Consider the following 12,098-nt stretch of genomic DNA (forward strand, 5'->3'; position numbering starts at 1 on the left):
GCCCTCGTTTCCCCCCTGAAGCGCGCCGCGCCGCGCCGCCCCTTCCCTGAGGGACAGCCTCAAACAACGCCTCAAAATGGCAGCGGCTCCCCGCCCCGTGACGAGCCAGGCCGCGGCGCAGCTGGCTACAACTTCCCCCACGCTCCCCTCCGCCGCCAGGCGGCGCACACGCTGTAAAGTGAGAGCACGAGTGCACTCCACCCCCACAGAGCAATGGCCGACAGGCCGCGCATGCGGGTTGGAGCCGGTTTTCTGCCCCAGCACTTCCCCACAGAGTCATGGCGGCAGTATGCTGCCGCGCATGGGCAGGAAGGCGCCCGTAGGCCTCGTCTGCTCCCCGGGTCAGCGGTGGTTGGCGCGCCGGCTCGGAGATGCCCCAGGAGCTGGCGGCGGAACGGAGGGGAGGGCTCCTGCGCTCCCGGAACACGCGGGAGCCCTCTCACGTGATCTTTTGTAATCGGAGCCCCCGGGTGGTCATCCCCATCTGGCTGGACTTCGAGGGCCAGCCCCAGCCCTACCCGGTCCTGCAGCCGGGCACCGGCCGGAGGATGTACAGCTACCTAGGTGGGGGGTGCACTCACACCTGCCGGGGGGGGGAACGGGCGGGGGGTGCCCCGACTAGGGTGGAGGTTGGGGGGATGCCCAGCTACCTAGGCGGGGATGGGTGGGAAGGTACCTGCCAGGGTGAGTATGGGTGGGGGGCACAGCCACCAGGGTGGGAATGGGCACAGGGTGCACTACTAGGGTGGAGTGGAGGGGAGCACAGCTCCCTAAGTGGGGACAGGCAGGCCGGTACACACCTGCCGGGGTGCGGATGAGGGAGAGGCACACGACTACGTAGGTGGGGACAGGCCGGGGGGTTCCTTGCCCACAAAGGTGGGGACGGGACGGGGGGCACAGTTACAAGGATGGCAATGGGGGGGTGCACCTGCCAGGGTGCACACGGGTGGGAGGGGTGCACAATTACCTAGGTGGGGATGGGCGGGAGGGGTGCACACCCACCAGAGTGGGGACGGGCAGGAGGGTGCACACCCACCAGGGTGGGGACAGGCAGGCGAGGGGTGCACAGCTACCTAGGTGGGGACCATCGACTGGGTGCACAGCTACCAAGGTGAGGACGGGTGAGGGTTGCACACCTGCCAGGGTGGAGAAGGGGAGTGGAGTGCATATCTACCAGGGTGGGGATGGGAAAGGGGTGCACCTACTAGGGTGGGGACAGGCAGGGGTGCACATCTGCCAGGGTGGGGATGGGATGGGGGGTGCACAGCTACCTGGATGGGGGAGAACACAGCTGCCAGGGTGGAGATGGGCATGGGCTAGACCTACCAGAGTGGGGACAGGTGGGGGGTGCACACCCACCAGATGTGGGGATGGGTGGGGGGTGCGCACGCGCCGGCTGTGGACACAGGCGGGGAGTGCACAGCTACTCTGGGTGGGGGTGCACAATACCAAGGTTGGGATGGGTTAGGGTTGAGCTTCCGCCAGGGTGGGAATGGGCAGGGGATGCACAGTGACTTTGGGTGGGGTGTGCGCCCGCCAGATGTGGGGACAGGTGGGAATGTGTGCCCGCCCGACGTGGGGATAGGCACAGGGGTGCACAGCTACCTAGGTTGGGGATGAGCATGGAGGTGCATACTACCAAGGTCGGGGTTGGGACAGGCTCAGGGGTTTCTTGAAGCATGGGGGTGAAATTAGTCTCTAAGGTGCCACACGAACTCCTCATTGTTTTTGCTGATACAGACTAACACTGCTACCACTCTGAAACTTGGAAAGATTTATAAACTTGGAAAGATTTATTGCCCACCCTGCCTGTCCCGAGGCCACTGTTTTGATGTCCAAAGGGTCCATGGTTGCCTGAGTGTGTTTGTTTAAGGAACTGGCAACAGTGTTCGCTCCTGGGAAATCCCTAGTGGACTTCAGTTCAGACATCTATTTGAAAGCCACTGGCAGGCACACAAGCCACAAGAAGAATTGAAATAATTACTAATTCCAGAGCTCAATTTCATTTTAAAATAAGTTACCTTCCTCATATTTGTATACAATTGAAAGATAACATTCAAAACAATTTGAAATATAGCTCCTTTGTTATATTTAATCTCTGTTTTGTTATAGAACATCTTTGGCTGTTCAGAGATGCAGAAACAGATGATGGACTTCTTGTCAATCAGACAGAGCTGTTTGTGCCTACTCGCAATGTGAATGGCCAGCCCATATTTGCAAATATCATGCTTCCAGGTACAATTATACAGAGAGTTAAATCTGCTAGAATTTAAGGGGAAATTGATGAGCTAAGATCAGAGACCTTATTCTCCTTTAATACAAAGGAGTGTGTGAATGAGTCAGATACTCAAGCAATTAATAAAAACTTTAAAATTGAAAACAAGGAATTTCTAAAGCAATATCATTGATTTCTCTTGAGCACAGTTATTTACAGGGTTTTGACATTATTTAAGCCTCCATGCTCTCTGCATTTCTAATGTATCTTGTGAGATATTTCATGATCCAGTGGGTAGGGTACATAACCGGGAGTCAGAAGATCTGAGTTCTGTTTCTCTCTGTCAGTGACTCTGTGATATGCCTAACCTTACTGGGTCTCATTTCTCTCCATTTTGGGAAAAGTAATACCTATCTCACAGAAGTATTGCAGGCTAAATTCATGAACGTTTGTGAGATACTTTTGACATATTTGGCTGGAGAGTACTAGAGAAGCTCGAAGTGTCAAATTACATACATGTTACTCTTCTATCTCTCTTTGCAGTGTTCAGTCTGAAAGAGAGGTGTCTTCAGGTTATTCGCAGTCTGGTAAAACCAGTGGACTACAGGAGATTGGATATTGTTCAATCATTATATGAAGATCTGGAAGATCATCCCGACATTAGGAAGGATCTTCAACGGCTGTCTCTGGAAAGAAGTTAAATGATAAGGAATGGTGTCCCTGATTTAAAATGAACATCATTCATTCCAGACTCTTAAGTGGGAAAGAAAACTCCACTGGGAAACTACTGTGTGTAAGTGGTGTTAACCACATTGAAACACATTTCAAGAGCTGAATAGGTGTCAGGATTTCATGCTCTGAAAGGTGCCTGCTCTCATTTGGTTTCAATATATAAAATTTATTAAGATGGCAAGAGCCAGATTCAAGAGATCAAATAGTATTCAACATATACCAAGTTTATGATGTTTCAGTTTAAACATAGTAGACTCAATTCTGCATGCAATTATACCTATGCAATGCTGTTGACATCAGTGGCTTTGTATGGGTGGAACTAAGGACAGAATCTTGCTCTTTGTTTCAGAACAAATGTAACAAAAGGCATTTCTGATATAGTGATATAACATTGGCTTGTCCATGATCATTCTCTTTTGGAGGTTATAAATACAGACAGACAATTTCCTTATCATTAGAAAGGATGCTACACCAAGGATGAATTTGAACTAGCTGCTTGAATGATCAGGAGCCAAACACAGGACTTGTATAAGCGTGTACAACTTCATTGACTTCAGGGGATTTTTACCTCCTTACACAAGGACTAAATTTGCTCCCTGGTTCAAATCCCAGTATTGCACCTATATGGGTGTGGAATGCTTTTGGATGGGATAGCCTGCCCCATCTTGCTCTTAAAGAACCTGATCTAAAGCCCACTAAGGTCACTGGAAAGTCTGTGTGTATGGGCATAAGGAATTTTCTGCCCCTTCTCCCTGCATTTGTGTATCTGCATCACGGTTATCAGAATCTAGCACATAGGGTTTAACAATATTTCTAGGTTAAAACACTTTTTAAAAGGTCACTGTCTAGATGTTTTTCCCTCTCTTGTTGCTGGACCTTTTTATTAACTTACGTGTAGTACCTCTATGCATCACTTTGAGTTGATGTGTCCTGGTGTGTGGAGAGATTGCTTCTGATGATGAGTTGGCAAGGTTGGAGGGTTGAAGGCCAGAAGAGGACACAGACCAGGATATGCCAACTCAAAGCAGCACCAGACCCTGCCACAACAACAGATGCAAAACCTGCAGACCTATCGCAAATGCTACAATAATCAATATCTCCCTGCAACACACCTTTTAAGATGCAAGGGTCATAGACATGCTTATCATAACATGTGGTGTACCTCATCCAGAGCATCAAGTGCCCCAGCAATAACTACGTGGGTGAAACCAGACAATCACTGTGCTCTGAATTAACTCTCACAGAGAAAATCATAAAAGACAAAACACCATATCACCCAGGGACAAACACTTTTTCACAAAGCGATCACTCCATATCTGACCTCTCAATCCTCATCCTCAAAGGAGACCTGCACAACGCCTTCAAAAGATGAACCTTAGAACTTAAATTCATGATTCCATTGGACACTAAAAACCCTGGACTTAACAAAGACTGGTTGTATGGCTCATTACAACAATTGGTAACACAACTTACTGCTTGCTAATTGCCCACTTCATTTTAAGTAGTCTGCTATAGTATGTATGAACCCCTTACGCTTAACAATCTGTCCCACCTTGTATTTAGCTCAGGTACTCTGGTTACCTCCTTGAGACCTGAGGAAAAGCTCTGTGCAGCTCAAAAGCTTGTCGCTTCCACCAACAGAATTTGATCCAATGAAAAATATTACCTCACCTACTTTGTCACTCTCATAACCTGGGACCAATATGGCTACAACAACCATGCAAATAACATATATGTAGAAATCCATCAAAGGTGTAAGTGCTATGTGAGGTGAGAAGTAGATCTTTGCATAATATTTTGCCATTGTTTAATCTTGAACATTTATTTTCAATGAAACAAAATATATATATATTCCAGGAAAACTGCTGTGAAACTAAATGAGTAAGAACATCAAGCCATACTGTAAATATTTACGTGTTTTTCCATTTTTGTAAATAGTTTTTTTCTTAAAACATTGTGAATGAACTGAGTTTTGTTCTCTGCCAGAAAATGTAAATACATATTAACTTGATAGTGGGTTTTATTTTTTACATGGTTTTCTTGTGTATATTTATCAAATACCGTTTTAGCCATATATTCTTGCATACTAGAAGAACCTCTGGAGGTATTTTTAATCAACCGCAAATGTGCACTTTGCAAAACCACTGAAACAAAGTCACCAGTTTACAAAATGTAACTAACCCCTTCCATAAGCTGTGTCTATGCTAAACCTTTCCCCCTAAAATTTCCCTCTGTTGCTACTAATGAAGAAGCTCCAATGTTGGGAGCTCTAGTGTAGACAAGGTGCCAGCAGTTTCCACCATTTAAAACCAACCTCTAATGTAGTTGTGGTAAAAATGCCAGTGCCTTGTCTACACTAGTACTCCAGTCTTGCTACCTCTGATTGCTGCTTCACTAGTAGTAGTAACAATGGGAAACACTAAAAAAAAGTATGATGTGGACAAGACTATGTAGATTGGATTCAGATTGACACTTAATTTGTCCAGGCCCTAAAACTTCCTTTTTTTGGTTTAAAGTAGGGCAAATTACATACTTTTAAGGCTCAATCCTATAAACACGGGGACAGACTCTTTTTATCAGTGTTGTTCTTGTGTTATTCTATATTTGTCCAATAAATGTATTTAGTGTTACGATCCACTTACAAAAACAGCTTGTTTTGAACTGACTGTTTTTCTAATAACTACTAGATCTTAGGTTTGAACGTGGTTTTTTGGGTTTCTCCTAAACATTCTGTATAATATGGTTGTAAGTTTCGTAGCTTTTTATGTACTCTTGTGACTATCAGGATTATTAAAGTTTGTGTAAAAATTACTACATCAGTCTGTGACTAGCTATTTTTAAATTTATGAAAAGTAACATTCAGTAATACTTTGTACAGGACTGATCATAATTAAAGGGCCAGATTCACTGGTCTGCTGAAGTAGCGGAAAGCAGCAGAGCATACCGATGCATCTGCCCCAGAAGCGACAGGTTACCAGAAAATACACTTAGGAGCCCAATGCCCTGTCTTGGGTGACCTTTCAGAAGTATCTATAAGGTACCAAGTCAACTTAATTAAACTTTTAGTTAGTGTTGATTACGCTAGGCAATTGATTATTGCAGGTTTCTTGTTTTAATTTTAAGACATGTTTCACTGTGGATCAGGGCAAGCTTAGCTGTTTAGGAAAGATACCAGAACATAATATCTAAAGTTTGATATTCTGTTCTGGAATTTTTCCTGAACAGCCAAGCTGGCCCTGATACACAGTGTATCTGAAAGGAGAATTTTTGCTTTAGCTTTTAAAAAAAAAAAATCTGGAGGGAAGTATAGTGACAAGTAAACAAACCATGGAGACATGGAGTAAAATGTACTTTAAATCAGTGGGAGTTTTGCCCAAATACGGACTAGAATTTTATACAGCTATTTGCACCCCATTTTGCATTTGATCGTGCAAACTGCCAAGCACTGTCAGTGAAGCCAGTGGGCATTGAGTGTACTTAATACTTTGCAGAGTCATAAATATTCCTAAGGCTCTTCCACATCCAAGATGAAGGGCTTCTGTAACCTTTCCACACCTAAATGAGTCCAGTATCTTCCATTTCTTTAATTCCTAATGCACTGAGAGCAAGTTTACACTACCGCCTAAATAGATATAACTTACGTCACTCAGAGGTGCGAAAAAGCCACATACACCCTCCCAGAGATGCAAGTTTTACACTGTCCACACCAGCGCTATGTCGGTGGGAGATGCTCTCCGGTCGACATAGCTTCTGCTTCTTGATAATGTGGAATAATCATACCAACAGGAGAGCACTTCTTCACCAGACACACTCCAGCGGCGCAGGCTGCACTGATGTAGCACTATAGTGTAGACTTGCCCTTATTCTTCCCATGCTTTTTGGGAAACCTGGTTTATTCAACACATCGGTGGGTACCTGTGTTATACCAATAAAATAAAAATCAGCAGGATCTTATTAAAGGGGAAAAGGCAAAATGCCACATTTATTGTGAATACAGAAAGAACCATAGTAAGCAGTTAGTTATAGCTGTAACATTCCATTCAATTTCATATTTATTCACACATTCATTCATACACACAAACACAGGTTCTGCAAGGTTGTTATCATAGTTACCAGCCTTAGAGTTGCTCATGCCAAGCCACTGGCCAGGTGGCCTGGACATGAGGAGGGAGCAGGGCCTTGTCAGATGCTCATCTGATGCTCCTGGAAGTCGGTTTGCAGAATCAGACCCCAAAGTTCTCACTTTCTAGAGTCCATTTTTAGAGGAATTTCTTCCTATGCCAGTCTATGGGAATTGCTTCATCATGCTATTGCTGAATCAGTCAGCAGATGGCACATTCCTGATGGCTCCGTGCTGCCAGATGTTATCTTGTTCTTTGGTTCTCCCATTCTTGAGGCTGTTGGGTGGATTCCAGTCTGCCCTCCGGGGGTCCTCTGGTTATTTCCACTTGACGCCTTCTTCAGCCGATGAACACTGGATTCTTACGCTGGCACCTCCCTGATCATTCAGTTATTATCCACACCAAGCATCCATCCACATACATCCTCTATCTCTATTTTAATCACAACTGTTAACAAAGTACAACAAAAGGGCGGGGAGTCTCTGGGTGCTGTTTCTGTTGTTACAGAGTATTGCTTTGAGTCTCTGTGTGAGTAGTTGTTGTTACAAAGAATTGCTTTGAGAACAGAGCAGCTTGCAAGTTTCACACATAGAGGGAGAGAAACAGTACCAAAAACCAAGAGACATCTTAATTAGTAATACCCTGGAATTTAAACTATGGGGAATCAAACTCATTTGTGATTTTAATACAGAACTTCTTTAATATGATCCAACACCTGTCTCTGAGGGTTATTTTATTATTTGTATTATAGTAGCATTGAGAGAACACAACCAAGATCAAGGTCTGACTGTTTTAAACACTGTATGTACATATAGTAGGAAACACTTTCTGCCCTGAAGAGCTTATTATATAGACAAAGAAAATATTCTCACTCCCATTTCACAAAAGAGATGAAATTACTTGCCTACACTCTCAAGGAGTTTATGGAGGGAACTGAACCCAGAGCACCTGAGTCCCAGTCCAGTGTCTTAACCACACACCATATTTTCTCCCTTTTCTCCACAATTGTTTGTTCTTTCTTCTTGTCATCTAGATTTGTTAAGACCTGACCTACTTTCAGCTCCCATCTATTCAGCTGATGTAACCTCACTTTCCTGTTGCCAAAGCATTGGTAATATTTTTTTCTGTTTCATCAGTTTTTAAAAAATGTTGACTAGTTCCTCTTCAAAATGAGAAGTAGATATAAATGTGTCAGATATTAATTTATAAATCTATTTTTACTGATTCTTGAGTCATGTGGCAATGTCATTTTGGAGCTGTTGACAGTGTGAATGTAACAGCAGGTCTGTGTGATACTGTCTATCACTATAACATACATGAATATGTCTTTCAGTATATTTAATACTATCCATTGCCTGAACTAGTCAAAAAAATTGAATTCTAATAGTGGCATTGAAGCTTACCACATGCTCACCATACCTTCCACACAGCAGTTCAGAGAGTAATAACTATTGAGTGTATCTCATTTTTCATGGCCGAGAAACATCCTGACATAAGAATGGACTTCATATTTATCCACCACTGGAATTGCAAGAACAGTATTTCATAACTTTTCCTCACATCAGTATGATTTCATTTTTCAGCTATACTCATGGTTTATATTATTCATTAAAAGTTAAAAGTATGGTCAGGTATAAAGCAGGTCTTTTTGTTTTTCCTAATAAATTATTCAAAGAAGCGTCTGCTGTTTGAGGGACACTCTTTTAGACAGCTGTTCTCAAACTTTTGTATTGGTGATCCCTTTCACACAGCAAGTCTATGAGTGTGACCCCCCCCTTATAAAATAAAAAAATATATAAAAAAGTTAACACTATTGTAAATGCTGGAGGCAAAGCAAGGTTTGGGGTGGAGGCTGACAGTTCACAACCCCCCCCCCCCAAGTAATAACCTTGGGACCCCCTGAGGGGTCATGACCCTCCGTTTGAGAACCCCGGGATTAGATGCTTAAGTGACATCCGGGTTATGGTAATTAAAGATCATACGATGATATGGTCTGATCGAAAAATCACTACACACAATGGGATGTGGTCACGTTCTATAAAGATAAGTAAACCACTGGCATAATCATCAAGCTACATGGGAAAGTATTTTTTTCAATTGCAGTGAATTCATGTATATGAGAATGAGTCCTGGTCTACACTACAAAGTTAGGTCAACATAAATCACCTTGCACTGACCTATTTGTGAATGTGTGTGTATTCAAATTTGTCTCTGGCTTACATTAGCACACCGTTACAGCGACACAGTAAAACTATTTCTCTGAATGGCATAGAGCCATGGTCGACACAGTGCGAGTGTAGACACTGAATGACCTGTGTCAACCCCAACAGTTCTCCAGCAGCTGTCCCACAATGTCTCATTCCCTGTGACAGTGACTGGTCGGGCCACAATTTTAAACTCCACTGCCTAGGGGTCACAGAGACTGAAAGAAACATCCCCTTTAAAATCCCTCACCTGTATTTGAAATGCCTTTTCCTGATCGTCCACCTTGGCAAGCACACCCTTGCATGCAACTACCCAATCGACCATGCCTACTCCATGCACTAGACTCTCTCCTGCCTGAAGCAGATGTGGCATTGGCTCTCTTGGGCCTGTTGGGAGAAGAGGCTGTGCCAGCACTGCTACCGACCAGCCGTAGAAACATTGACAAGTTCACAACAGATTGCACGAGGGCTACAGGCAAAGTGGTATGACAGGAATCATCAGCAGTGACGCGTGAAAACAAAGGAACTTTGTCAGGGACAGTGCAAGGCCAGGGAACACAATAGATTTGAGGCTACACTGCAGACTCGACGCTTCTACAGGGAACTGCATGCCATATTTGGCAGAGACCCCACCAGCACCCACAGACCACTGCATACCTCCGAGGAGCCGAGACAGAGACCCTTTCCACAAACAGCAAGGAGGAGGAGGAGGAGGAGTCAGGAAGACGCCCCAAGGAACTCCAGCCATGCTGCTAGCAGGACCTCTTTGAGACTATCACAGTTAGCCAGTCCTCCCAGGTGAGCACCAACGAAGGATGAGCCTGATAAAGGGAAAGGGAACTCAGGTAAGTGTGTACATGCATTTACTTACAATGTTTAAAGATGGCACCCCGCCCATCCCCAGGTTAACAAGAAGAAGGCATTGACTTAATTGTTTTACTCATACAAGTAGGGGCAGAGATGGCAAACAAATAGAGTGGGAGTTGGCAATGGCATCTGCTTTTCATTCCCTTGTGGGATTAGGCAGGGGGAGGGGAGTCACATGGAGTACTTTGTGTATGTGAATAGGAATGTCCCTTTTATCCTCCTGCACAGGTGCTGACTTCCTCCTTGCTTCGGGGGTGCTCAACCCCTGCTCTGGCCCAGGCCCCCGCCCCCACTCCACCCTTCTCCCAAATCTCCAACCCCGCCTGCCTCTTCCCGCCCAGTTCTGCCCTCTCCCCTGAGCACGTCCTCTCCCCCCCCGCCCCCATGCCTCCTACATGCTGCAGAACAGCTTATCCATGGTGGGTAGGAGGCGTTGGGCGGGGGGAGAGGGAGGAGCTGGCTTCCAGTGGGTGCTAAGCACCCACTGCAACATATGGGCCCCGATCGCCTTTGTGACCCTCAGATGTGAGATGTCAGCTAAAATCACCACCATCTGTTGAATATAGTGCCAATATTCAGTGCCATTGCCCTATATTTACACTCATGGAATAGGATCAGAAATTGTATAGTTTCATGCAACAGAAAATCCTGCCCTACTCCAGGAGGGTCATATTCATACCTGCTAAGCTGCTCCAAAGCTGAAGTGGAAATAAGCCACAGGCGTTGGAACTAGGGGTACTGCCACATTCACCCCTGGCTTCAAGTGGTTTCCATCATATACAGCCTGGTTTACAGTTTGGTTCAATGGCTCTCAGCACCCCCCTATACAAATTGTTGTAGAGATACTGGAATAAGCATTTATTAAAAATGTTTATGGGAATAAAAGGCAGATGAGCAAATTCACTCTGTATTTGTCAACAGCATCCACTCAGGCCAGATTGGGTCCTTCAGCTGTGACTGACAAGCAATCTAGGAATGGAGCCTCGAAAGACAGGCAGATGGAACATCTCCTCTGCACTGGCAACTCCTGCAGCATAGCTAGTTCCAAATGTATCGACTCCTGCCTTTTCGTTGGTCCAAACCAGTAAAGTCAAGAGGGGGATGCTGACACACAGGCAAAGCAACGCCTCCATATTAACTGCCCACGCTATGGGAATAAGGAAAGGGAGTTCTGAAACTTATCTTTTCCTTGTGACTGTAAATACAAGTTACATCTATCTGTTTTTATCAGTAGCTTCATGGCAGCTTTGCAAGGTGGCTCCACCAGACCCACAGACCACCTGATGCTGAAGAAGAGGACTAGGGAAGAACATGTTCTGTGAGATCCAGCAAGCCAGTGCCACATCAGACGGTGAACAAAGGGCTCGGAGCGCCAATGTGATTGACAGCATGGAGAAAGACAGAGAATACAGGAAAAAGGACCAGGAGTCCCAGCACGATAAAGAGAGAGAACAGAACCAGAACATAATAGATCTTCTCAGGCAGCAAACTAAAATGCTGCAGATGTAGGTGCAGGGCTGAATTTATCTTTTGTGGGCCCTGGCACCTGGACCGTGGCCCCACCCCCTGCTCTGCCCATGCTTCCACACCCTGAGGCTGTGGCCCCACTCAGCCTCTCCCTCCCACCCCCCTCAGCTTCCTCCCCCAAGGACCCCCCCACCGCTTGCACAGAGGGGGTGGGGGCAGAGAGTAGCAAGCAGGTCCTCCTGGGGAAGAGGCCAAGTGGGGGCAGGGCCTTGGGAAGAGCAAGGGCAGGGCCCCGGGGCAGAGACTGAGTATGGGTGGGGTTTTGGGGCAGAGAGCAAGCAGAATGGGGGGGCGGGGCTAGGCTTCAGGGCCCCTTCTGAGTGTGGGCCCAGCACCAATAGCACCGCTGTAAACCTGGTACTGCTCAGGTGTGACATACTATGGTACAATCCTCCCTAATGAGTAGCTGTGTCACCCCTGCCAGCAACCTTG

General features: G+C 45.7%; 1 protein-coding gene across 1 annotated transcript; it reads left to right on the top strand.

Annotated features, from left to right (window-relative positions):
* Nucleotides 1-246: 246 nt before the first annotated feature.
* VHL (von Hippel-Lindau tumor suppressor) lies at nucleotides 247-5,702 on the top strand. Its single transcript, XM_074959682.1, has 3 exons — nucleotides 247-564; nucleotides 2,113-2,235; nucleotides 2,759-5,702. The coding sequence occupies exons 1-3, from the start codon at nucleotides 372-374 to the stop codon at nucleotides 2,914-2,916; spliced, it is 474 nt and encodes a 157-aa protein (XP_074815783.1). The 5' UTR covers nucleotides 247-371; the 3' UTR covers nucleotides 2,917-5,702.
* The last annotated feature ends 6,396 nt before the right edge of the window (nucleotides 5,703-12,098 follow it).

Source organism: Natator depressus, chromosome 7 (assembly GCF_965152275.1).
Source record: "Natator depressus isolate rNatDep1 chromosome 7, rNatDep2.hap1, whole genome shotgun sequence".
Lineage (NCBI taxonomy): Eukaryota > Metazoa > Chordata > Testudines > Cheloniidae > Natator > Natator depressus.